The 26721-nt window shown below is 32.2% G+C and overlaps 5 protein-coding genes across 5 annotated transcripts; 2 read left to right on the plus strand and 3 right to left on the minus strand.

Moving 5' to 3' along the window:
- Nucleotides 1-4895: 4895 nt before the first annotated feature.
- Nucleotides 4896-8234, minus strand: LOC146959218 (uncharacterized). The gene is made up of 9 exons (XM_085740770.1): nucleotides 8210-8234; nucleotides 7940-8036; nucleotides 7008-7130; nucleotides 6740-6832; nucleotides 6313-6457; nucleotides 6084-6194; nucleotides 5924-6003; nucleotides 5782-5839; nucleotides 4896-5161 (listed from the first exon to the last, which is right to left on the minus strand). The coding sequence occupies exons 3-9, from the start codon at nucleotides 7125-7127 to the stop codon at nucleotides 5082-5084; spliced, it is 687 nt and encodes a 228-aa protein (XP_085596896.1). The 5' UTR covers nucleotides 7128-7130; nucleotides 7940-8036; nucleotides 8210-8234; the 3' UTR covers nucleotides 4896-5081.
- A 1548-nt stretch (nucleotides 8235-9782) lies between these two features.
- Nucleotides 9783-10855, plus strand: LOC146959219 (transcription factor GTE12-like). Its single transcript, XM_085735614.1, has one exon. It carries the CDS (start codon nucleotides 10159-10161, stop codon nucleotides 10633-10635), a length of 477 nt encoding a protein of 158 aa, XP_085591740.1. The 5' UTR covers nucleotides 9783-10158; the 3' UTR covers nucleotides 10636-10855.
- Nucleotides 10856-15753: 4898 nt separating this feature from the next.
- LOC146959220 (uncharacterized) lies at nucleotides 15754-18814 on the minus strand. Its single transcript, XM_085753270.1, has 8 exons — nucleotides 18716-18814; nucleotides 17866-17970; nucleotides 17598-17690; nucleotides 17171-17315; nucleotides 16942-17052; nucleotides 16782-16861; nucleotides 16640-16697; nucleotides 15754-16019 (listed from the first exon to the last, which is right to left on the minus strand). The coding sequence occupies exons 1-8, from the start codon at nucleotides 18812-18814 to the stop codon at nucleotides 15940-15942; spliced, it is 771 nt and encodes a 256-aa protein (XP_085609396.1). The 3' UTR covers nucleotides 15754-15939.
- LOC146959221 (transcription factor GTE12-like) lies at nucleotides 18500-19587 on the plus strand. The gene has a single exon (XM_085735708.1). The coding sequence runs from the start codon at nucleotides 18820-18822 to the stop codon at nucleotides 19492-19494; it is 675 nt and encodes a 224-aa protein (XP_085591834.1). The 5' UTR covers nucleotides 18500-18819; the 3' UTR covers nucleotides 19495-19587.
- A 1586-nt stretch (nucleotides 19588-21173) lies between these two features.
- On the minus strand, nucleotides 21174-24666 carry LOC146959222 (actin-related protein 2/3 complex subunit 5A-like). The gene is made up of 4 exons (XM_085740771.1): nucleotides 24456-24666; nucleotides 24272-24344; nucleotides 23358-23458; nucleotides 21174-21408 (listed from the first exon to the last, which is right to left on the minus strand). Exons 1-4 carry the CDS (start codon nucleotides 24554-24556, stop codon nucleotides 21273-21275), a joined length of 411 nt encoding a protein of 136 aa, XP_085596897.1. The 5' UTR covers nucleotides 24557-24666; the 3' UTR covers nucleotides 21174-21272.
- Between the last annotated feature and the right edge of the window lie 2055 nt (nucleotides 24667-26721).

A 26721-nucleotide genomic window follows, 5' to 3' on the forward strand; every position in this document is an offset into this window, starting at 1 on the left:
AGATGTCTTTCTATGCGTGAGACAAACGTTGGAGGATAAAATTGTCCACTTGGGGTATGACATACACCTTTTTATCATCAAAACCAAAGTTTAGGATTTTTTTCAAACAACTTTGGCTCAACAATCTCTCCATTTTTAATGATGACAAACATGTGTATTCCGACTAACAATTTTGCACTTTTAAGAGATAGAACAAACAATAAGATAATAAGGTTTAAAAGCTTCCCCTAAGATTGTGTCGGAGTATGTGAAATATAACACAATTTCAAGATTGTTACAGATGACTAGGGGTGTACAAAACTTAACCATGTCTTGCAACTCATCATGGCCAAATGCAATAAGTCTGATTTGGTCAAACAAAAATAAAAGATAAAAATGAGACAAGACAAGGACACATCTAAAATAGATATTAGGTTCCAACTACCACTCAATTTATCCGTCCCGTCCCAATTTAATTTGAAGATAATGACTATTTTTTATATTATTGTTGATACTCTCAAGCTATTTGCAAATAACCGGTATGGTTTGTAAGAATTTGAAATTTGGTTAAAATTAATCATATTGAGAGCATATAATATGTCACTCACAAATATAACAAGCCACAAAAAATCAAAGAAGCTTGCTTCAAAAAAAAAAATAAAGAAGCCCGTGCGACACGTGTAGGTCTCAATCTAGTTCAAATTATTTCAAACAAATATATTGAGATTTTATTAAATTATATGCTCCCAATATCTTTAGAAGATTTAAGTTGTTGGTCCAGAAGATTTAAACAAAAACAAAAATATTTGGTTCTACATTAATTTTTAACATCAACATATTATAGGTATTGCACAAGAGTGAATTAATATAAAGCCGGCCCTAGTTTTCTAGTGAGAGAAACTCCAACTTCTCTCTAAACTTTTTTTCCCCTTCGTTCATCGAGGAGGGGTGGTTTTAGGTCATTTTTTGACCTAGAATCACCCCTCTACATCTTTTTTCTCTTTTCTTTCAATCTAAATAAGTGGTTTTCACATAGATCAAGTTTCTTCTTTTGTGTTTTTTTGTGATTTCGTCGTCTAAGTGCGGTGTTGTGTTGTTCGTCGTCTTGTGCGGCGTTTGATTTTGCGTCTTGTCGCGGTGTTCGTTTAATTCCTATTGAAAGATCGACATCAGTCAATTACAAATTCAACAAATGATTTGGTCGTCAACGTTGCAGATCCGGAAGCATGTGAATTTCGGTGACTTAGGTTTTATCATATTTTTGTAGGCATTTTGCCGTTTTATGCTATTAACTTGGGTGCTGTGAGTTTGTTCGCAGATTCACCCTTTACGTTTTTAGCGATGTTTGTATCTGATGTACTCTATCAATTTGAATGAATGAATATCGTTTTGTTTTTGTCAAAAAAAAAACATCAACATATTATATTTGTTCGAAAAGAAACATCAAAATATTCTATATATTTGTTAAGTTTTTATAAATAAAAAAGTATACTCAACTTTTACAAGTGGTGGATTCTAGGATGAGGGATCAATTAAGTCCCTCACCGGTGGACCACAAGAAATTACAGTTGGATTTAATCAATGTATCATATTTGTTGGAAACAAAATTAAGAACATCTACATCTTTCCACGCACAATTTTATCTCATCTCTTCTCCTATCCCTTTTGTTAGTTCCATCACCGACCCTTTCCTTTCTCTTCTCTTGTATCAACGTTCTTCTCCTCCAAGTCCAACTTGTTCTTCTCTTTCACCATTTATCCTCCATTATATTTCTTATAGTTCAATTGTACAATGATTCTTCCTATAATTTTCATCTTTTTGAAAATCACAAATTAGGGTTATCAAAGTCATTACAGGATTGAATTTCATGGTAATGCTGAACTCAACCAAAAGTTTGAGCACGCATGATCTAACCAAAAAAATGTAATTATTAAAAGGAGGCAAAACGAGAAAACCCAAACATGTTTTATTGCATGAATTTACTTATGGTACGTTTTAGAGATTAAAAAGGTGTTGGCCAAAGTGGATTTTATTCCCTTGAAGATTGAATTATAACTCAAGCAATGAATGTGATTGTATTCAATGAAGTCTGGTTATTTTCATTGTTATAAAACTAAGGGTGCTTCAGAGATTGTAGATTTATAATGGTAAATGGTTATAGTGTGGTATGATTCTGGAAGTTATTTAAAACATCAGATGCTGAGAATTGAGAAAAAATAAATAATGAAGATTGGGGCTGATAGAACGTAGGAGGAAGAAGAAGAGACGAGGTGGGAGAGATTGTGTGTGAAAAAGTAAAGATGCTCTCAATTTCATTCTGAATGAATTTGATCCATTGATTAAATCCAACCGTAATTTTTTCGTGGTCCACCGGTGAGGGACTTAATTGATCCCTCACCCTAGAATCCACCGGAAAGATGTAGATGTTCTTAATTTTGTTTCCAACAAATATGATACATTGATTAAATCCAACTGTAATTTCTTGTGGTCCACCGGTGAGGGACTTAATTGATCCCTCATCCTAGAATCCACCACTTGTAAAAGTTGAGTATACTTTTTTATTTATAAAAACTTAACAAATATATAGAATATTTTGATGTTTCTTTTCGAACAAATATAATATGTTGATGTTTTTTTTTTTGACAAAAACAAAACGATATTCATTCATTCAAATTGATAGAGTACATCAGATACAAACATCGCTAAAAACGTAAAGGGTGAATCTGCGAACAAACTCACAGCACCCAAGTTAATAGCATAAAACGGCAAAATGCCTACAAAAATATGATAAAACCTAAGTCACCGAAATTCACATGCTTCCGGATCTGCAACGTTGACGACCAAATCATTTGTTGAATTTGTAATTGACTGATGTCGATCTTTCAATAGGAATTAAACGAACACCGCGACAAGACGCAAAATCAAACGCCGCACAAGACGACGAACAACACAACACCGCACTTAGACGACGAAATCACAAAAAAACACAAAAGAAGAAACTTGATCTATGTGAAAACCACTTATTTAGATTGAAAGAAAAGAGAAAAAAGATGTAGAGGGGTGATTCTAGGTCAAAAAATGACCTAAAACCACCCCTCCTCGATGAACGAAGGGGAAAAAAAGTTTAGAGAGAAGTTGGAGTTTCTCTCACTAGAAAACTAGGGCCGGCTTTATATTAATTCACTCTTGTGCAATACCTATAATATGTTGATGTTAAAAATTAATGTAGAACCAAATATTTTTGTTTTTGTTTAAATCTTCTGGACCAACAACTTAAATCTTCTAAAGATATTGGGAGCATATAATTTAATAAAATCTCAATATATTTGTTTGAAATAATTTGAACTAGATTGAGACCTACACGTGTCGCACGGGCTTCTTTATTTTTTTTTTTTGAAGCAAGCTTCTTTGATTTTTTGTGGCTTGTTATATTTGTGAGTGACATATTATATGCTCTCAATATGATTAATTTTAACCAAATTTCAAATTCTTACAAACCATACCGGTTATTTGCAAATAGCTTGAGAGTATCAACAATAATATAAAAAATAGTCATTATCTTCAAATTAAATTGGGACGGGACGGATAAATTGAGTGGTAGTTGGAACCTAATATCTATTTTAGATGTGTCCTTGTCTTGTCTCATTTTTATCTTTTATTTTTGTTTGACCAAATCAGACTTATTGCATTTGGCCATGATGAGTTGCAAGACATGGTTAAGTTTTGTACACCCCTAGTCATCTGTAACAATCTTGAAATTGTGTTATATTTCACATACTCCGACACAATCTTAGGGGAAGCTTTTAAACCTTATTATCTTATTGTTTGTTCTATCTCTTAAAAGTGCAAAATTGTTAGTCGGAATACACATGTTTGTCATCATTAAAAATGGAGAGATTGTTGAGCCAAAGTTGTTTGAAAAAAATCCTAAACTTTGGTTTTGATGATAAAAAGGTGTATGTCATACCCCAAGTGGACAATTTTATCCTCCAACGTTTGTCTCACGCATAGAAAGACATCTACATGTTTTACCATGTTAAAGCATTAGGAAAGCAAGCGAAGTTTCGAGACGATAATTGGAGCATGTGCCTCTGGTACATCAAAGTACATTGGCAAGCGAAGTAAAAAATCATTCAATCTTTGCATTTGGTTTTGGTCAACTCATATAGACCGTCAATATATAATTAAGGGCACAACACCCTCTGGAAGGGTCCAAACGCCCTAGGCGCGTCCTCTGAAGGGCGTAACCTCAAAAGGCATATAGATGCTCTGAACATGACTTAGGGTCCAAGTTGCTTGGGGACTAAGTCACAAAAATATAAGCCCACAAAAGGCTATAAATACGCCTCTTGAGATCATTCTCAATGCATGACCTAAAGAGTATTAAACCCTAGTCTTAGATATTGTACTCACTGCAAGTACATCATGCAAAAGTTAACTATTCTTCAATATTCTAATTTAAGTTCAAGAAACTTGGTTATGTCTTCTTCAAAGAGTTATACCTCAATAACGGCTAATGAAAATGATTTGTCAAGCGCTTCCAACAATCTTCTTATAATGATTTTCTGGATAAATGGTTATGTTCAACTTTTGATCTCTATAAATATTTCAACTTTTCGTTTTAATCTTCTTAAAATTTTCTTTCAACTTTTAGTGCCTACCAAGTTAAATTTTTGACGGAGATATGTACCCACATTTAGTGTCTCATGTGTCTTGAATAGGACTATACAAGTGGAGGGAACATAATCATGAGAAACAAAAACAAAGTAAACAACTATCGGAAGTTGAATCGAGCGAAATTGGTTAAGTTCTCACAACATGACAAATTATGCTCGAATCTAGTCTTAAAGAAGGAAATCATTTTATTTAGAAGTATAAATAGAAAGTAGTATATTATAATAGAGAAAAAGAGAAATTATTAACTAAAAATGCATAAAATAAATGCAATAATCTATTAAAGTCTACTAAAAATAGTAAGATCCACTTTTAAATCGGATCATTGTTAGATAAGGCTAATGTAAAATGTTATATGCTAAATAGTAGTAGTCTCAACCATATTAGTACTTCCCACAAAAAGAACATCTTTAAACCCATCTTTTATTTAAAAAAAATTCCAATTACTCTCTAATGCATAGCAGATCCGGTAGAGGCAAGTGTCAGCATTTGGTGGATAACCTGAAACTATAGCCAAACAAAACAAGGGAAAAATTAGAATAATAAATTAATAATCATATATCTTTGATTTACCGGTCCAAAAGTTTGTGGTTGATTCCCATAGTGTGTAATTAAAAACTTTACTTCCTTAGCCAAAAATAAAAAACTTTACATCCAAATCCGTAAAATTTAGATAAATTGACAAACTTGTTAGGTTGAAAATCATGACCGGAGTTTGAACGTTAGTCATCAGAGTGAGTTGTGTGTGAGTTTTATATGGTATATATGCAACGTGGACTACTCATTATTTTAACATAGTTTGATATGTAAATATATGTAATGTTATGGCAACTTAACTAGTGCAATCAGGCATTGCTCAGCATCCAATACACAAGATTAAGATATAGCCATTTCAGATACTCATTTTTACTTCTACTAAAATGAGTAATTAGTTTGATATGTTAGAAAGAATCTCTCCCATATACAATAAGCAATGTAACCACATGTCGAACCATGAATTTGAAATAAAACCGTGAAGGGGATATCATATAAACTTTGTTCTCTCCCATATGCAAAAGACATGTCAATCATTAACAATACAGCAAAAATTGGTTTTGAAATAAACACAAAATTGTTCAAGTAATAACCTGATATGAAATCATCAATGTAGTCGGCATCAGTATTTCCATGAGGCATTGCACCAACCTGAAGAAGTAGACAACAGTCAATCATGAAATAACAAAAATGATTTCATCTGTAAAGTGTATATAAAGACTTGCAAAAGCTTACCACAAATACAAGATTCTTATCACAGTTAGCAGCAACGAAGTCGCTTATTTTAACTGTGTTTGGCGAGTTAAACGAAAGACCTACAACAGTATAAGAGTGTCGCGTCATAAGAAAACGAGAAGACATTGACATTGTACCATTGCCTAGTTATAATACTCACCTATTTTAAGCGAGTTGACGGGTAAGTGTTGAGTCACAGGATTTTGAATTAACTCTAAAAGCCTTCCCTCATTGCCCTTTGATTTGGTACTGGATTTTTGCAGCAACTCCGCTAAAATAATTATTAGGTATTTTGAAGTGGGAGAAAAGCAAAGATGTCAATATGATGATCAAAGCCAAGAATGAGAATGGATTATGGAATAATACATTTCATGAGTAGAGAAACTTACCCATCATATTGCAAAAGTTTCCAAAAGTTTTTGGTATCCTGGCTTGTGGATCAACTTTAATAAGAATTCCTTCATTGGTTCTGATGAATACAGCGCTTACTCTACCAGCCGAGCAAAGAGCACTACCCATTATTGCAAGGAGAGCCTAAAATCCATATACATTCAGAGTCAGGTGCATCAAGAAAATGAGATAATCTTTCAAACTTTTTAGGGAGTATATAACATATATTATACAATACTTTTCTAAGAAAACTACAATGGAACATAAAACAAAATATAACTATTCAGAGAAACGGCAGAAGTTGGGTTGTAATTAGACTCTTCAAGAACAAGTTTTCATCTCAACATAGCGTCTTTGGGCAATCCAGCAATAAATCCAAAAACATGTAATCAGCTCATTGTCAAAGTAATGAAAACAGTAGCTAACCTGATGAACAATGTCTGGCCTATAATCATCAGGATTCATATTTTTCGTTCGCAGAAAATCACCATGCTCCCCTGAATTCAAAATCTGATAATTCTGAAATAAGACATGCAACAGTTAGTGAGAACTACATAAAGGCTGAGTTTGAAACTTGGGATGAAGATTTAATAGAGTTACTCTCCAAAAAAAGGACATATAAAATATACAAATTTCATTATTTTCAATGAAAATTTCATTAGATGAAACTGAGAGGGAAAAGAAAAGTACTAACTTTGTCAAGATATGCCATAACCAACGGGGCTTTCTCAATAATGAAATACACTCCCGGAAGTTCTACCACAGACTTATCAACTTCTTCATTCCCTACCGCTTGATCCTGTGTTGAAAGCATATTCTGTGGAACAGAAAAAACAATGAAATCAAACAAAGCAAACACCGGAACCAATTAAAAATTGATTACACCAGTTTGTAAAGGAACCAAACAGATTGCAAAAAATGTCATGAACCAATGAAACAGATTCCAACAATTCGTTGAAAAATCACACCAATAAAATACTTATGTGTGGAGCAAATTAATCAAGCAACCAAAACAGCGTGGTTGACAATTATAAACACAAGCAAAAGATAGAAAACAAAAGAGAAAGAGAGAGAACACACAAAAATTTGTTTACCCAGTTCGGTGGTCTAATACTGACTTACTCTAGGGAGAGAGCAATTCTCAGTTCCACTATAACGATGAGTAACTTTACAAAGAGATGTCAAAAGGGTTAACAAGAATCGGTCTCTCCAAGGTGAATCAATGGTGATTCAATCTCAAACTAGTGTTTGTTGCCAAGAGAAAACTCTATAAACCTAGTTTGTTGTTTGTTTCTAAACCCTCTTTTTCTACTCTCTCATATTTTATCTTATACAAGATCTGTATTTATAGAGAAATATAACTCAAATTTGGCACGGATATCACGCTGAAGATACGTTTTTTTTATACAAAAATAAATTTATTGTTCATAAATATATTTTCAACAACAATCTTCTTGAAACACAAAATAGATTTGATTTTATATAGCTTTCAATACAATAGTTGATTTTGAAAAATCTTTATCAAATACGGTGTAATTGAATGAATGTGCTTATTGGAGTAAGTTTTGGGTGTAATTTGATGTCTCCTTGTATGTATATTAAAGAATAAAGTCTCATACTAATTACCTTAGAAAAAAATAGGTCTAAGAAGAAGAGGAGGTATGCTTGCTCAGGGTTGTATCACAGTGGACCTTGCACCGTTGTTCCTTTCAATTTGAGCAACCTGTGAGTCTCAAAGAAATAATAATAATAATAATAATAATAATAATAATACATATAGTTAGAAAAGTAATTTTGATTAAATAAAAATAGAAAAGGAAAAAAAGGAGTAACATTACTGGTTTCAAGTAACAAGGAAGAAGATGAAACGGAACGAGAACGAGTAGAGAGACTTACGACTCACGCAAGCAGGATTCTTCTGGTTTCACAAAGAGTAGTAAATTTTATTTTGTTTTATTGTATATATAGTATGTTTTAGGATTTGTTTCGAATGTAAAGAAATTGACAAGATTAAGTTCAAATATTAAAAGGGATTTTTTTGTTACAAGTTCAATCTTTAAGGACAGTTTGTTACGGATTAAAATAAAAGTGATTTTGATATAAAATAATTTAGAGATTATATTTTAGAGATTTTGTGAAAAATCAAAATCTATTTTGCATTTGTTTACGCTAATAAAAATCACTTTTTTTAAACAAACAATCTAGTTTGTTTGGATACAACTATATAAAAGGAATTTTTTGTTACAAAGTTAGTTCAATCTTTTAAACAACGTTTTCTCTCTCCTCTAAAAAAATCTATTTTTTGAGAAGCTGCTCTTAACAGCTTCTCATTTGAAGCTGTTTTTAGATTTTTTTTAGATTCTGATTTTTTTAAAAAGTTGTAACATACGGATGCAAAACTCTTAAAAGTGATTATTTTTTTAAAATAAGCGATTTTTTCCTTAAAAAAGCTATAACAAACGGGCTCTATATGTGTATATATATATGTCTAGTTTTTTTTAATAAGTGTATATATATTACTTCCTTTCAACAAAAAAAGTGTATATATATACTTACTTTTTATTATTCCAAGTATACCGTTAAATAATTTTTTCTATAATAAAGATTGTTTTTGGTGTCATTAGAAAAAATAAGAATTTAGATTATATTCTTTTGTTATATTGTTGGTGTCATTGAAATAGATAATCATGATTAGTTTGAATTTATATTTTTAGTTTTAATCAAAATCAAAATTTCATAAAAAAATATTATTCATAAACGTTAGTACAATAAAAATGTGTTCGTCTTTCTTCCAAAAAAATTGTGTCCGTCTTTTTGCTAATTCTTAGAGATAAATAAAAAAGTATAACAGACCGTGGGCAAAATATAAACCCAGTGTAAATCACAGAAGTTCAATTGTGTTTTCAACGAGGCAATAACTCAATGCTTTTTATGATCCTGTCAAGTTATTTTTCACTTTGCATTGTTCTTATTATTAAATCTGTGCCTTTCAATAGCTTGGATTTATTAAAGTTTTTTCCAACCATTTGATGGTTATTTGAGAGTGTTTTTTTTTTTTGTTGAAGGAGGTTATCTGAGAGTTATATTGAAATTCTGTTTAAAAAATCATTTTCTTTTACAAATAGCCAGAATTAGAAATAACCTACCTTTTTTTTTCCTTTAAAAAACAGACTTAAACCTTTTTTATGCTTAAGGATTGAAGGTTTTAAATCGTTCAAGCTTATAGAGTGTGGGACAAGCAATTAGTTGGAATCATGTAGGCTGTATTATATGTCACGGCCCCACTTTATTATTTTTTTTTTTTGAGAGAAGCCCCCCTTTAATTATCAAAATATATATATTTTTCGTTTTATTTGTTTAAATTTTAAGTTGTAGAGTATTTTGGTGCATATCTATTTTTTAACCAAATCTTTGGTATTAAAAAGTTACCAGCTGTCCAAATCTTTAAAGAATATGTGGTTTTTTTTTTTTTTTTTTTTATGTAATTTGATTAGTGCTACATGTTTCTTCTATATAAGGAGGATCAATGTTGTTTTCTTTTACCGTCATCACATGAAAAGTATCCAAGCTTATAGCTAGTGCCACTTTGCTTTCATCAAAACTTTGTTCACTCTTTTCCTTGTACTTGTCTGCGTACTGCATTGTACATGGCTTCCTCAAAACGCTATTTTCCTCATGGTTCTCATTCTCAAGGAGAAAATAAGAGGTTGAAGTTGGAACATTCTTCTTGAAAGCCAACAACTGTTTCTGCTACTAGTGATCATCAACACCCACAAAAAACTTTTGACAAAGAAAATTCAAAGATTTCTACCAAGGACTCAAAGGATGATGGTGGCTGCAAAAAGATGATCAAGAATGATGGTGCAACTGCAAAAGAGATTATCGAGAAAGTGAAGAAACCAATGGAACCATACAAGAGGAGGCAATGTTGGGTGATTGTGAGTAGAATGTTAGAAGGAAGAGATGGATGGGCTTTCAAACAACCTCTCGACATCAAGTTTTTGAAGGGTTTAGAGGACGAGTCAAAGGTGAAGTCAATGCCAAAGAGTTTAAAGGATATTGAGGCCAAGTTGAAGTTTTATTCAACACCGGATGAGTTTGCTGAGGATATGAGGTTTGTATTCCCTCATGGATTGCTTTACCCTTGGAAGGACGAGGTTCACAAAATTGCTACGAGGTTCAGTAACAATTTTGAGAACAAATGGAAAGATTTGAAGGAAGAGTGGGCAGCAGAGTTGAAACTCGAAGAAAGGTGGGCACGCGAAGAAAGGAGACTGAAAAAGATGAATAGGAAGAGGAGAAAGGAACATGAGAGTTTATGATACTAACCACTTTCTTTAATCATGATCATGAAGCAAACAAGTCTATTTTCAATTTGTTGCTTCTTCTTGTCAACTTAGTTTATGTCAGTTTAATTTATTTTTTTATGCATCAAAAAGATATTAGCGTTGATACTTTATCCATTCAATTTGTATTGTTCTATTTTGCCATTCTTCTACTCTGTCTTTTGATTTTCTTTCAATTATCTTGCACTTCAATCAACCTGTGGTATTGTTTCATTATCTCTTATACAAAAACTTGCTATATTTCTCTTTTTCTCTCCAAATGATTGAAATTTAGTTATTTGATAGTTGATTGTCGAACCTAAAATATAAACTCTGACACTTTATTTCTTTTCCTCGAACAACACTATTTTGAGAATTAGTAATTATATTGAATCTCCTTTTTCTATTGGCTTGTTTATTGCTATTGAGTGTCTTAGCCAATTTCCCTTGGATCACTTGGTTGCATGATTCACTCCTCAATCTTGTGGTCTTTGGTTCGAGACTTGACGTCTTAAAAAAAAAAGTTCTTTCTTTTCATTATGGAAATCCTCAATCTTAACTTGAGGTGGAAATCCTCAATCTTATGTTGAGGTTCGAGGTATGAATTGAAACTTTAATTGCAAAACTTTAAAAATTGAGATAATTTTTTTATTTATAAAAATTTAACATATATAAAGGTTCACTAATAGTTTTGAGAACAAGTGGAAAGATTTGAAGGCGGAGTGGGCAGCAGAGTTGAAACTCGAAGAAAGGTGGGCACGTGAAGAAAGGAGACTGAAAAAGATGAATAAGAAGATGAGAAAGGAACACGAGAGTTTATGATATTAACCACTTTCTTCAACAATTCTTTATTCATGATGATGAAGCAAAAGTATATTGTTAATTTGTTGCTTTTGTCTAGTTAGTTTATGCCAGCTTTTTAATGTTTATGAACCAAAAACAGAGGACAATTTGGTAATATTAACACACAAAACAGACATATTAGTTACACTGACAGCTTTTCTTAAGAAACGTGAAAAAAACAAGGGGGCCTACTTTAAAGGACGGAGGAAGTATATGTCTTTTGATTTTCTTTCAATTACTATCTTGCACTTCAATCAACGTGTAGTATGGTTTAATTATCTCTAATACAAAATCTTGCCATATTTCTTTGTTTTCTCTCCAAATGCTTGAATTGAAATTTAATTATTTGATAGTTAGTTATCAAACCTGAAATAAGAATTCTAACACTCCAATTTTTTTCCCTTGAATAACACTAGTAGCAGTATTTGGGAATTAGTAATTATATTGAATTTTTCTATTAGCTTGATGTTTGAGGTATGAATTGAATCTTTAATTATTATTGATAAAAATACAACAATTTGTTCTCCTAAAAACAAAAAGGTTTAATACATGCTTTGGTCCCTTAACTTATTTTTGGATTCATTTCAATTTGGTCCCCTAACTTTAAAGATTGATGAAGCTGATGTTGAAGATGATGAAAACGAGGAATGAAGAAGATGAAGATATGAGGAAGGAGAAGAGAGAAGAATGAAGCTGATGTTGAAGATGATGAAAAAGAGGAATGAAAAAGATGAAGATATGAGGAAGGAGAAGAGAGAAGATGATGAAAAGTGAAAAAAATTAGGTGCCGAAGGTTCACTATTAAATACAATGGACATGCAATCAAATGGTTAAAATCATATCAAAAAACTTAGACATTAAAAAAAGGGACCAAACGATGTATTAAGCCAAACAAAAATGTCCATTTGATTAAAAGTGTATTGGTAATTTCGATACGTCTTCAAAAATCCTTTCAATAATATTATGAATTACAAAACACTTTTAAAGGTGGATTCTAGGGTGAGGGATCAATTAAGTCCCTCACCGGTGGACCACGAAAAAATTACGGTTGGATTTAATCAATGGATCAAATTCATTCAGAATGAAATTGAGAGCATCTTTACTTTTTCACACACAATCTCTCCCACCTCGTCTCTTCTTCTTCCTCCTACGTTCTATCAGCCCCAATCTTCATTATTTATTTTTTCTCAATTCTCAGCATCTGATGTTTTAAATAACTTCCAGAATCATACCACACTATAACCATTTACCATTATAAATCTACAATCTCTGAAGCACCCTTAGTTTTATAACAATGAAAATAACCAGACTTCATTGAATACAATCACATTCATTGCTTGAGTTATAATTCAATCTTCAAGGGAATAAAATCCACTTTGGCCAACACCTTTTTAATCTCTAAAACGTACCATAAGTAAATTCATGCAATAAAACATGTTTGGGTTTTCTCGTTTTGCCTCCTTTTAATAATTACATTTTTTTGGTTAGATCATGCGTGCTCAAACTTTTGGTTGAGTTCAGCATTACCATGAAATTCAATCCTGTAATGACTTTGATAACCCTAATTTGTGATTTTCAAAAAGATGAAAATTATAGGAAGAATCATTGTACAATTGAACTATAAGAAATATAATGGAGGATAAATGGTGAAAGAGAAGAACAAGTTGGACTTGGAGGAGAAGAACGTTGATACAAGAGAAGAGAAAGGAAAGGGTCGGTGATGGAACTAACAAAAGGGATAGGAGAAGAGATGAGATAAAATTGTGCGTGGAAAGATGTAGATGTTCTTAATTTTGTTTCCAACAAATATGATACATTGATTAAATCCAACTGTAATTTCTTGTGGTCCACCGGTGAGGGACTTAATTGATCCCTCATCCTAGAATCCACCACTTGTAAAAGTTGAGTATACTTTTTTATTTATAAAAACTTAACAAATATATAGAATATTTTGATGTTTCTTTTCGAACAAATATAATATGTTGATGTTTTTTTTTTTGACAAAAACAAAACGATATTCATTCATTCAAATTGATAGAGTACATCAGATACAAACATCGCTAAAAACGTAAAGGGTGAATCTGCGAACAAACTCACAGCACCCAAGTTAATAGCATAAAACGGCAAAATGCCTACAAAAATATGATAAAACCTAAGTCACCGAAATTCACATGCTTCCGGATCTGCAACGTTGACGACCAAATCATTTGTTGAATTTGTAATTGACTGATGTCGATCTTTCAATAGGAATTAAACGAACACCGCGACAAGACGCAAAATCAAACGCCGCACAAGACGACGAACAACACAACACCGCACTTAGACGACGAAATCACAAAAAAACACAAAAGAAGAAACTTGATCTATGTGAAAACCACTTATTTAGATTGAAAGAAAAGAGAAAAAAGATGTAGAGGGGTGATTCTAGGTCAAAAAATGACCTAAAACCACCCCTCCTCGATGAACGAAGGGGAAAAAAAGTTTAGAGAGAAGTTGGAGTTTCTCTCACTAGAAAACTAGGGCCGGCTTTATATTAATTCACTCTTGTGCAATACCTATAATATGTTGATGTTAAAAATTAATGTAGAACCAAATATTTTTGTTTTTGTTTAAATCTTCTGGACCAACAACTTAAATCTTCTAAAGATATTGGGAGCATATAATTTAATAAAATCTCAATATATTTGTTTGAAATAATTTGAACTAGATTGAGACCTACACGTGTCGCACGGGCTTCTTTATTTTTTTTTTTGAAGCAAGCTTCTTTGATTTTTTGTGGCTTGTTATATTTGTGAGTGACATATTATATGCTCTCAATATGATTAATTTTAACCAAATTTCAAATTCTTACAAACCATACCGGTTATTTGCAAATAGCTTGAGAGTATCAACAATAATATAAAAAATAGTCATTATCTTCAAATTAAATTGGGACGGGACGGATAAATTGAGTGGTAGTTGGAACCTAATATCTATTTTAGATGTGTCCTTGTCTTGTCTCATTTTTATCTTTTATTTTTGTTTGACCAAATCAGACTTATTGCATTTGGCCATGATGAGTTGCAAGACATGGTTAAGTTTTGTACACCCCTAGTCATCTGTAACAATCTTGAAATTGTGTTATATTTCACATACTCCGACACAATCTTAGGGGAAGCTTTTAAACCTTATTATCTTATTGTTTGTTCTATCTCTTAAAAGTGCAAAATTGTTAGTCGGAATACACATGTTTGTCATCATTAAAAATGGAGAGATTGTTGAGCCAAAGTTGTTTGAAAAAAATCCTAAACTTTGGTTTTGATGATAAAAAGGTGTATGTCATACCCCAAGTGGACAATTTTATCCTCCAACGTTTGTCTCACGCATAGAAAGACATCTACATGTTTTACCATGTTAAAGCATTAGGAAAGCAAGCGAAGTTTCGAGACGATAATTGGAGCATGTGCCTCTGGTACATCAAAGTACATTGGCAAGCGAAGTAAAAAATCATTCAATCTTTGCATTTGGTTTTGGTCAACTCATATGGACCGTCAATATATAATTAAGGGCACAACACCCTCTGGAAGGGTCCAAACGCCCTAGGCGCGTCCTCTGAAGGGCGTAACCTCAAAAGGCATATAGATGCTCTGAACATGACTTAGGGTCCAAGTTGCTTGGGGACTAAGTCACAAAAATATAAGCCCACAAAAGGCTATAAATACGCCTCTTGAGATCATTCTCAATGCATGACCTAAAGAGTATTAAACCCTAGTCTTAGATATTGTACTCACTGCAAGTACATCATGCAAAAGTTAACTATTCTTCAATATTCTAATTTAAGTTCAAGAAACTTGGTTATGTCTTCTTCAAAGAGTTATACCTCAATAACGGCTAATGAAAATGATTTGTCAAGCGCTTCCAACAATCTTCTTATAATGATTTTCTGGATAAATGGTTATGTTCAACTTTTGATCTCTATAAATATTTCAACTTTTCGTTTTAATCTTCTTAAAATTTTCTTTCAACTTTTAGTGCCTACCAAGTTAAATTTTTGACGGAGATATGTACCCACATTTAGTGTCTCATGTGTCTTGAATAGGACTATACAAGTGGAGGGAACATAATCATGAGAAACAAAAACAAAGTAAACAACTATCGGAAGTTGAATCGAGCGAAATTGGTTAAGTTCTCACAACATGACAAATTATGCTCGAATCTAGTCTTAAAGAAGGAAATCATTTTATTTAGAAGTATAAATAGAAAGTAGTATATTATAATAGAGAAAAAGAGAAATTATTAACTAAAAATGCATAAAATAAATGCAATAATCTATTAAAGTCTACTAAAAATAGTAAGATCCACTTTTAAATCGGATCATTGTTAGATAAGGCTAATGTAAAATGTTATATGCTAAATAGTAGTAGTCTCAACCATATTAGTACTTCCCACAAAAAGAACATCTTTAAACCCATCTTTTATTTAAAAAAAATTCCAATTACTCTCTAATGCATAGCAGATCCGGTAGAGGCAAGTGTCAGCATTTGGTGGATAACCTGAAACTATAGCCAAACAAAACAAGGGAAAAATTAGAATAATAAATTAATAATCATATATCTTTGATTTACCGGTCCAAAAGTTTGTGGTTGATTCCCATAGTGTGTAATTAAAAACTTTACTTCCTTAGCCAAAAATAAAAAACTTTACATCCAAATCCGTAAAATTTAGATAAATTGACAAACTTGTTAGGTTGAAAATCATGACCGGAGTTTGAACGTTAGTCATCAGAGTGAGTTGTGTGTGAGTTTTATATGGTATATATGCAACGTGGACTACTCATTATTTTAACATAGTTTGATATGTAAATATATGTAATGTTATGGCAACTTAACTAGTGCAATCAGGCATTGCTCAGCATCCAATACACAAGATTAAGATATAGCCATTTCAGATACTCATTTTTACTTCTACTAAAATGAGTAATTAGTTTGATATGTTAGAAAGAATCTCTCCCATATACAATAAGCAATGTAACCACATGTCGAACCATGAATTTGAAATAAAACCGTGAAGGGGATATCATATAAACTTTGTTCTCTCCCATATGCAAAAGACATGTCAATCATTAACAATACAGCAAAAATTGGTTTTGAAATAAACACAAAATTGTTCAAGTAATAACCTGATATGAAATCATCAATGTAGTCGGCATCAGTATTTCCATGAGGCATTGCACCAACCTGAAGAAGTAGACAACAGTCAATCATGAAATAACAAAAATGATTTCATCTGTAAAGTGTATATAAAGACTTGCAAAAGCTTACCACAAATACAAGATTCTTATCACAGTTAGCAGCAACGAAGTCGCTTATTTTAACTGTGTTTGGCGAGTTAAACGAAAGACCTACAACAGTATAAGAGTGTCACGTCATAAGAAAACGAGAAGACATTGACATTGCACCATTGCCTAGTTATAATACTCACCTATTTTAAGCGAGTTGACGGGTAAGTGTTGAGTCACAGGATTTTGAATTAACTCTAAAAGCCTTCCCTCATTGCCCTTTGATTTGGTACTGGATTTTTGCAGCAACTCCGCTAAAATAATTATTAGGTATTTTGAAGTGGGAGAAAAGCAAAGATGTCAATATGATGATCAAAGCCAAGAATGAGAATGGATTATGGAATAATACATTTCATGAGTAGAGAAACTTACCCATCATATTGCAAAAGTTTCCAAAAGTTTTTGGTATCCTGGCTTGTGGATCAACTTTAATAAGAATTCCTTCATTGGTTCTGATGAATACAGCGCTTACTCTACCAGCCGAGCAAAGAGCACTACCCATTATTGCAAGGAGAGCCTAAAATCCATATACATTCAGAGTCAGGTGCATCAAGAAAATGAGATAATCTTTCAAACTTTTTAGGGAGTATATAACATATATTATACAATACTTTTCTAAGAAAACTACAATGGAACATAAAACAAAATATAACTATTCAGAGAAACGGCAGAAGTTGGGTTGTAATTAGACTCTTCAAGAACAAGTTTTCATCTCAACATAGCGTCTTTGGGCAATCCAGCAATAAATCCAAAAACATGTAATCAGCTCATTGTCAAAGTAATGAAAACAGTAGCTAACCTGATGAACAATGTCTGGCCTATAATCATCAGGATTCATATTTTTCGTTCGCAGAAAATCACCATGCTCCCCTGAATTCAAAATCTGATAATTCTGAAATAAGACATGCAACAGTTAGTGAGAACTACATAAAGGCTGAGTTTGAAACTTGGGATGAAGATTTAATAGAGTTACTCTCCAAAAAAAGGACATATAAAATATACAAATTTCATTATTTTCAATGAAAATTTCATTAGATGAAACTGAGAGGGAAAAGAAAAGTACTAACTTTGTCAAGATATGCCATAACCAACGGGGCTTTCTCAATAATGAAATACACTCCCGGAAGTTCTACCACAGACTTATCAACTTCTTCATTCCCTACCGCTTGATCCTGCCATAACTTTGTATTGAATGAATGTGCTTATTGGAGTAAGTTTCGGGTGTAATTTGATGTCTCCTTGTATGTATATTAAAGAATAAAGTCTCATACTAATTACCTTAGAAAAAAATAGGTCTAAGAAGAAGAGGAGGTATGCTTGCTCAGGGTTGTATCACAGTGGACCTTGCACCGTTGTTCCTTTCAATTTGAGCAACCTGTGAGTCTCAAAGAAATAATAATAATACATATAGTTAGAAAAGTAATTTTGATTAAATAAAAATAGAAAAGGAAAAAAAGGAGTAACATTATTGGTTTCAAGTAACATTTTCTTTTTACAAATAGCCAGAATTAGAAATAACCTAACCTTTTTTTTTTCCTTTAAAAAACAGACTTAAACCTTTTTTATGCTTAAGGATTGAAGGTTTTAAATCGTTCAAGCTTATAGAGTGTGGGACAAGCAATTAGTTGGAATCATGTAGGCTGTATTATATGTCACGGCCCCACTTTATTATTTTTTTTTTTTTGAGAGAAGCCCCCCTTTAATTATCAAAATATATATATTTTTCGTTTTATTTGTTTAAATTTTAAGTTGTAGAGTATTTTGGTGCATATCTATTTTTTAACCAAATCTTTGGTATTAAAAAGTTACCAGCTGTCCAAATCTTTAAAGAATATGTGATTTTTTTTTTTTTTATGTAATTTGATTAGTGCTACATGTTTCTTCTATATAAGGAGGATCAATGTTGTTTTCTTTTACCGTCATCACATGAAAAGTATCCAAGCTTATAGCTAGTGCCACTTTGCTTTCATCAAAACTTTGTTCACTCTTTTCCTTGTACTTGTCTGCGTACTGCATTGTACATGGCTTCCTCAAAACGCTATTTTCCTCATGGTTCTCATTCTCAAGGAGAAAATAAGAGGATGAAGTTGGAACATTCTTCTCGAAAGCCAACAACTGTTTCTGCTACTAGTGATCATCAACACCCACAAAAAACTTTTGACAAAGAAAATTCAAAGATTTCTACCAAGGACTCAAAGGATGATGGTGGCTGCAAAAAGATGATCAAGAATGATGGTGCAACTGCAAAAGAGATTATCGAGAAAGTGAAGAAACCAATGGAACCATACAAGAGGAGGCAATGTTGGGTGATTGTGAGTAGAATGTTAGAAGGAAGAGATGGATGGGCTTTCAAACAACCTCTCGACATCAAGTTTTTGAAGGGTTTAGAGGACGAGTCAAAGGTGAAGTCAATGCCAAAGAGTTTAAAGGATATTGAGGCCAAGTTGAAGTTTTATTCAACACCGGATGAGTTTGCTGAGGATATGAGGTTTGTATTCTCTCATGGATTGCTTTACCCTTGGAAGGACGAGGTTCACAAAATTGCTACGAGGTTCAGTAACAATTTTGAGAACAAATGGAAAGATTTGAAGGAAGAGTGGGCAGCAGAGTTGAAACTCGAAGAAAGGTGGGCACGCGAAGAAAGGAGACTGAAAAAGATGAATAGGAAGAGGAGAAAGGAACATGAGAGTTTATGATACTAACCACTTTCTTTAATCATGATCATGAAGCAAACAAGTCTATTTTCAATTTGTTGCTTCTTCTTGTCAACTTAGTTTATGTCAGTTTAATTTATTTTTTATGCATCAAAAAGATATTAGCGTTGATACTTTATCCATTCAATTTGTCTTGTTCTATTTTGCCATTCTTCTACTCTGTCTTTTGATTTTCTTTCAATTATCTTGCACTTCAATCAACCTGTGGTATTGTTTCATTATCTCTTATACAAAAACTTGCTATATTTCTCTTTTTCTCTCCAAATGATTGAAATTTAGTTATTTGATAGTTGATTGTCGAACCTAAAATATAAACTCTGACACTTTATTTCTTTTCCTCGAACAACACTATTAGCAATATTTGAGAATTAGTAATTATATTGAATCTCCTTTTTCTATTGGCTTGTTTATTGCTATTGGGTGTCTTAGCCAATTTCCCTTGGATCACTTGGTTGCATGATTCACTCCTCAATTTTGTGGTCTTTGGTTCGAGACTTGACGTCTTAAAAAAAAAAGTTCTTTCTTTTCATTATGGAAATCCTCAATCTTAACTTGAGGTGGAAATCCTCAATCTTATGTTGAGGTTCGAGGTATGAATTGAAACTTTAATTGCAAAACTTTAAAAATTGAGATAATTTTTTTATTTATAAAATTTTAACATATATAAAGAAATATTTTGATGTTAAAAATTAATGTAGAACCAAATCTTTTTGTTTTTCTATAAATTTTCTGTGGACTAACTTAAATCTTCTAAAGATTTTAGGAGTAAAATTTAAATAAAATCTGAATCCATTTGTTTGAAGTAATTTGAACTAGATTGAGACCTTTGTATTGAGCAGGCATAGAACTTGCATAAAACAATTATACGAAACAAACGAAATTGAAACGCAAGAAAGGAAGATAAAAAAATGAATACAAGAATTTGGTAACCCATTTTTTAGTAGAACTCATACATCTAGGGGACAAGATCTGACTTGAAGCTCACTATATGATTGAAGAAATTACAATGATCACCCATCAAGATTCATTGTGAACCTTGATTTATCTAGCAAATTCACCTCTTTGGATGATTTTCATGCATGCTTTCCCTCTCCTCTAAATGACTATTACTATGATTTTTCAACTTCATTCAACACCCAGAACTATTCATAATTGGCTTTATATAGATAGCCAAATACAAAGGATCAAGTTAGTTGCAACAATAACAAGAGCTGTTAGCTTCGATTGCAAGCAACTGACATTGAGTGGAGTAGAATGATATTAGCTGTTAACCAAAGTACCATAGATCAACAAATATGCACCTTGGTATGAGGAGAACGGCTCCTAATATGACCATTCATCAACAATAATCCTGAGCAAATCTAGGTAATGTCTGAATTTGGTGAGATTGATAGATTTTGTGGTTCATACTATTCTATGGTTCATATATATCTTATTAAAGTAAAATAAAATAAATTATTAAAAAATATTTTGATGTCTAAGTGGGTCTCACATGTATTGTAAATATCACGTTCCGGTTGGCTGAATGCATCACTTTCAAAATTGTGTTTAAGTTTTTTCTGAAAGGTAATTTTGAAAATATTTAATTTTTTATATAATTGATTTGGTTAAAACTGAATCTAAGCTAAAGCCACCTTTTGTCACTAATGTTCAGACAGTGATTTAGAGGCAAAACTTGTTTTACTCGACAGTAACCAAACATCTGAATTATTACCAAGATAAAAGGTAACTCAAAACATCAAAAGGAAAAGAATAAGAAATTAAACTGTATTTACAGTATCAGTCAAGAAACGCAGAATGCAACCATGGCCTGCTCTCTCTGTCAATTTTTCATGAATCCGAAGACATTGGTCACATGTTGGACGATCTCCAGTAGATAAGCCTCTATATAAATACCTGTGTATGGAGAATAACAACCACTTAGGACAAATAATAGAGATGGAAATCCGAAAATATCATAGATTATTGTATCTACAATAGTAACCATAACTTATCTACTATATCAGTAATCATACTTGCTTAACTTTCTTAAAAAACCAGAGACTTGCCATTTACACAGAATTACAACTTTTATATAACAATTTTGAAATTTTGTTCAAACAAATAATAGCCTTTAGTTTAAGTTACCATTTTACATACATAAGTTGTCATGCCATCATATAATGGAATAAAATTTTCATCACTTCAGTACCAATGTTTTAACACAGTGATGAGAGTTGGCAATGACAGCATAAAACTTGTCACACCAGTCCATCACATTTAATGTTATACTAGAGTTATAAAGTGAAAATATGACAATTTGAATCAAAAGCAGCTAATACTATACTCAACGGCTCAAGCATATGTATCCTATAAGTAGGAATAAGTATGAATTCTAGAATACAATTTGAGTTTGTAATGGTTTAACTATGATCTTATTCTAAATTATCAACACTCAACACACGTTTTGAAAGTTACACAGGCCATATCTCTAAGCAATGTGGGACTAAATCCACCCCTGCAAACCCAACACAATGAAGGTGTTGAAGGATACTCAAATAACGCAATTAGGCGGCCAGGGGCAGACCGCAGTGAAGGCGGATTTTCCAACAATAATGAACAAAGTATTTGTTAATTTTTTAAGCAACCAACTTTTAGAACTAAGCATAATTGGAAAGAAATTAAGTATCATGAGATTCACCACCTGAAGAGTCCAACAAACAGTTCACAAGATTATACTAAATTCTGAGAGATTGAACATATAGGAGACTGACTGAGTGAATGATTAAACTTGTAGGACTGAATGAGTGAATAATTATGATTTTACCCTATAAGAGGATTTTCTATAATGCGTGAGGTTTTATTGCAAATGGGATGCCTTGTACAGGTTAGCTTCCGATGATCGGATATCTGATGTATAAATCAGCTAGAAGAGAATGAATTGGCTACATGAGGGGTATGTTAATTTTACCACATTTCACAAGGTGCTTAGTTGGGGAGAGAGAGCAGAGTTGACTCTCCCCTAAAGATCAATATCCTTTTCGAATCTCTCAAGATGATTGATTACTTGCAGAATATATGCTATGAGGCTGCTGAGGCTTTTCAAAGTAAAGTGTGAACGGCTATTTGGACGTCAAATCCATCAGGATCTTTTACCTATACGTCCTTTTTGATCCATCAAGATGATTGTATGTTTTTGGACAAAGACATACAATAGATATTACAGAGCCAGAAAAGTTCAAAAATAAAATTGCAACAGTGAAGAAAATATTAAGATACTGTCCTTTTCCTCTTAACTTGATACTCCAATGAATTCGCAACTTAGTTAAGTGTTCCTTAGTGTTGTTCATACCCACGTTATAAGTTTGCCATCAATTTATCATTCCACTAGTGAAATAAAATAAAAATAGAAAATATTTATATTTAATAATATAGCTCCAGATTCCAATATCTAGCGGTAGTTGCTTCAGTGCAGCACAAAGCATGCCAGGAAGTCCATGCTTGCAACGACATTACATGTTACACACCTCTATCTTTCTAATGAATGAAATGGAAAAAGCAAGACAAATATTTTTTGCATTCTAATAAGTCCATTGTGATTGTTTAAAGTTTTTCTTCCCAAATAAAAAGTCAATAACTAGATGCATGTCAAGATAGGAAAGGCAAACTTGAGGATGTTTGTGACTTAAGTTTCGATAGGTGGAATGCAGGGAATCCTAGCTACAATGAACACAAACTATAAATCTCATATTATTAAAAAAGTTACCATCAAGCAAGCAAATTTGCATCCGAGATTCCGAAAAGAATGAAGAATCTATCCAATCAGACATGTAAAAATGAACTCAAACAAATATGTCACCACTCACTTCATTAGGATATCATAGTACTCAGGCTCCAAGGAAGAAAGCATCCCATCCACATCTTTTATAGCCATTATTGCTCTATGCACAACGATCCAATGTGCCGACTACCAAAATTGAAAGAAAAAAAAAGAAGCATGAGAAATATACTGTGAATTCAATAAATTATAAATCTTTAAACTGCAACTGAAGTTAAAAAAAAAAAAAAACTAGTCTTTACCGGAGGAAATCAGCTTAAAAAAAACTTTTTTGTTTCTTCAACATCAATAAGGTCCTGTTTGGATAAACAACTCATTTGTAGCTTATAGCACAAACGCTTATTGTGATTGGATTATCATGATAAACACTTGTGTAAAAGCTATTTGTAAAGCCAGAGATGCCAAAGATAAAATAAAGTTAAATTGTTTTTGTATAAGTTATAAGCTGTTTTCATAAGCTATCTTGAAGAGCTTATGAAAATAAGCTGAAAAGAGCTGTCATATGCCGTTTTTATAAGTTCTCTTAAACAGTCTCACAAAACATATGTCAGTATATAAGCTCAAATAAGCCAATTGAAACATGCCCTAAGTTGTTGTCTTAAAGTCATTTGGAAACTCCAATTGTACATAACTCTAAATCTATGAAACACCGATACAAACACAGATATTGGACATGACATTGACACATCGACACCGGTAACTATTTGAAAAAAATGACGTAATTGAAAGTAATCACATGTGTCAGCGTCGTGTTTGTGTCAGACAGTGGCACGTTTGAGACACCAAATGTCTTAAATCCAAAGTGCGGTGCTACATAGTTTTAAAGTAACAATAGCTAAAACAATGTTTCAGTTCTAACAACCCAAATCAAATAAAAACACAAAATAGTAATAAAGTGTAAATTTTTCTAGAAAAATGCATAAAAATAGTAAAGGGAGAAACCTTGCAACGCTCATCACTAGTCATGGCGTAGGTTCCTTCAAGGGCAGTTTTAAGGGCTTCCACAGGTTTATGCCTAAATTTGCAAAAATAAAATAAAAATTAACAACAATAATTCATTAAAATTCAGCATTTGATTAATCACAGAAATGAAAATTTGTTGTTCATAAGATGGAGAGAGAGTTACTGTTTGAGTAAGGTTTCGATCTTTCGGGTTTTGTGTTCAATTCTGGTAATGATGGCTTCTGCATTATCAGCTTCAACGAATCCTTCTGACCCACCTGCCATAGATATCACAGTGAGTTCCTTTGCAGCTTGAAAATGTGTTTCTTTTTCCTAACTACGAAATGATCTACTTTTTTTTTTTCCTTCTCATAAAATAAAATGTTTTTTTTGTCGACACACCTCATAAAATATTGTTAAGACAGTTTAATTCTCTATTGTTAAATCAATATTTGTTTCTCAATTCCTCTTCCTTTAATCAAAAAAAGATATGTTACTGAATGGTTTTTTTAGTTAAGTTACAATATTCAAGGATGATTATGTCTTAACAACATGAATCAAAAACGAGGTTGACTACATGAATCAAACGATATCATGATGATCTATAAAAAAAAAATCATGTCTTTATCCAACCTATTTATGAAAGATCTTGAGATAAGTGACTTGGAAAAAGACATGGTTTTTGATAAATCACAATGATATCGTTTGATTCATATAACTCTGACCCCACTTAGGAATGTAAAACTTGGTTGTTGTATCTGTCTTAACATGTCTTATTTTATATTATCATTATTTAATGAAATAAATTGCACAATTTATACGCATATCTAAATCTTCACTCTTAATTTGTAAAATATGTTTATATATTATTTAATCATGATAAGTATAAATGTATTTGTGTCAGTGTCCTAAGCTTTTGACATTAGCAGTGTCAAAGGTTTGTGTCATAGACAATGTTCGTATTAACCTTAGTGCTTTGTAGATATAATGGGATTGACCAGATAGTGAATTGAGAGAAGTTTCTGAATCCCTAACAATGGTTGTATTATATGGGATTTGGGAGTGCATCTTCAAAATCTTCCTAGACGACAACCCCATTTTAAAGTCTCTTTCTACCGTATCTAAATTGTCTCTCTCCATCATCAACCGTCTTCGATCCTTTGTAACAATCATTGATCAAACCACCCCCTTCGTTCATCGCCTATTCCAAACCTCACATCAACCTCTCGTCCAAAAGAGTTGTCTTTGACGAGCTTCTTATCCAAATTTCTACTTTATTAGATACACAAATATTTTTTTATTTAAACCAATATGTCTGAAACATCGTTGATTTCAGTGGGGGGAACACTTAACTTTTTTTTTTTTGTTGAAGGAAACACTTCATGTTAAATGGAGAAAAAAAACATATTTAATCTTTGAGTGAGGGTGGATGCCTCCAATCCATTACACTTGTATTTGCCTCTACTATCACACTGTTAAGTGTCAAGTCAATAGATCAGAGCTCTAATACCAATTGAAGACAGACTAAGCACAAGAAAGGGGAGGTTTGAATTTTGTTTTTCCTTTTTGAAAAATTATTTTCATTTAACCATTCAACTTAAAAGACCTTTTTAAGAAAAACTTTTATTAAGTAACACAATAGTTCTTTATCAAAACATTTAACTTCATTTTATACAAGAAGAACAACGTGAAGTTAAATCATAAAAAACACTATGAAGTAGCATATTTCATTAAGTGTGGGTTTGTGAACACCGTGACGAGTCTTGCTTCTTCTTATTCTTCTCCAGAATTTTAAGGGCATGATCTAAAGGAAGATAACAACATCGACATATTCGATTGTTTCGACAATTTGCACGTCTTGAACAGTTCCTCTTTCATACTAAGCGAGATTTACGATTGAGAAAAGAAGTGTTGGACAATGAGACAAAATTGGGTACTAAAAGAGTTGTTGGATAAGATGTATGAGCATTGATGTTGTACTCGTTGGATAAGTCTACTAACGATGTATTACTTTTCTATCAAAATATGTTTTAATTTAGGGTAGAACCTTCGGTTTTTTTTTATGAATTAAAATTTTATTGAATGCAACGGTGAAATTTCGTTCAGATTTGTATAATCTACCTCTAATAAAACTAGTAAAAGATTCGGGCATTCACATTAGTCTGTTGATTTATACTTGAACTATAAATTTGATATGATAAATTTTGAAAACTTATGAGTGTTTTAAAATTTTATAGCACTTTCGGTCAAAAAAAAAATTTATAGCACTTGAAGAATTGATTGATATTCTTATATTTATTTATTTTTTTGAAAAAAAATATTCTTATTTATAGCATGATCCCATTATGTGTGTATATATGTTATTTAAGGTAGAATCTTCTTATACAAGCATAGGATATTTGTTATTTGCGCATACAGTGTGAGGAGTGAGCGAATTGAGAGGAAATGGT

This window comes from Medicago sativa, chromosome 1, assembly GCF_051527215.1.
Source record: "Medicago sativa cultivar Bolivia chromosome 1, Bolivia_mono, whole genome shotgun sequence".
Classification (NCBI taxonomy): domain Eukaryota; kingdom Viridiplantae; phylum Streptophyta; class Magnoliopsida; order Fabales; family Fabaceae; genus Medicago; species Medicago sativa.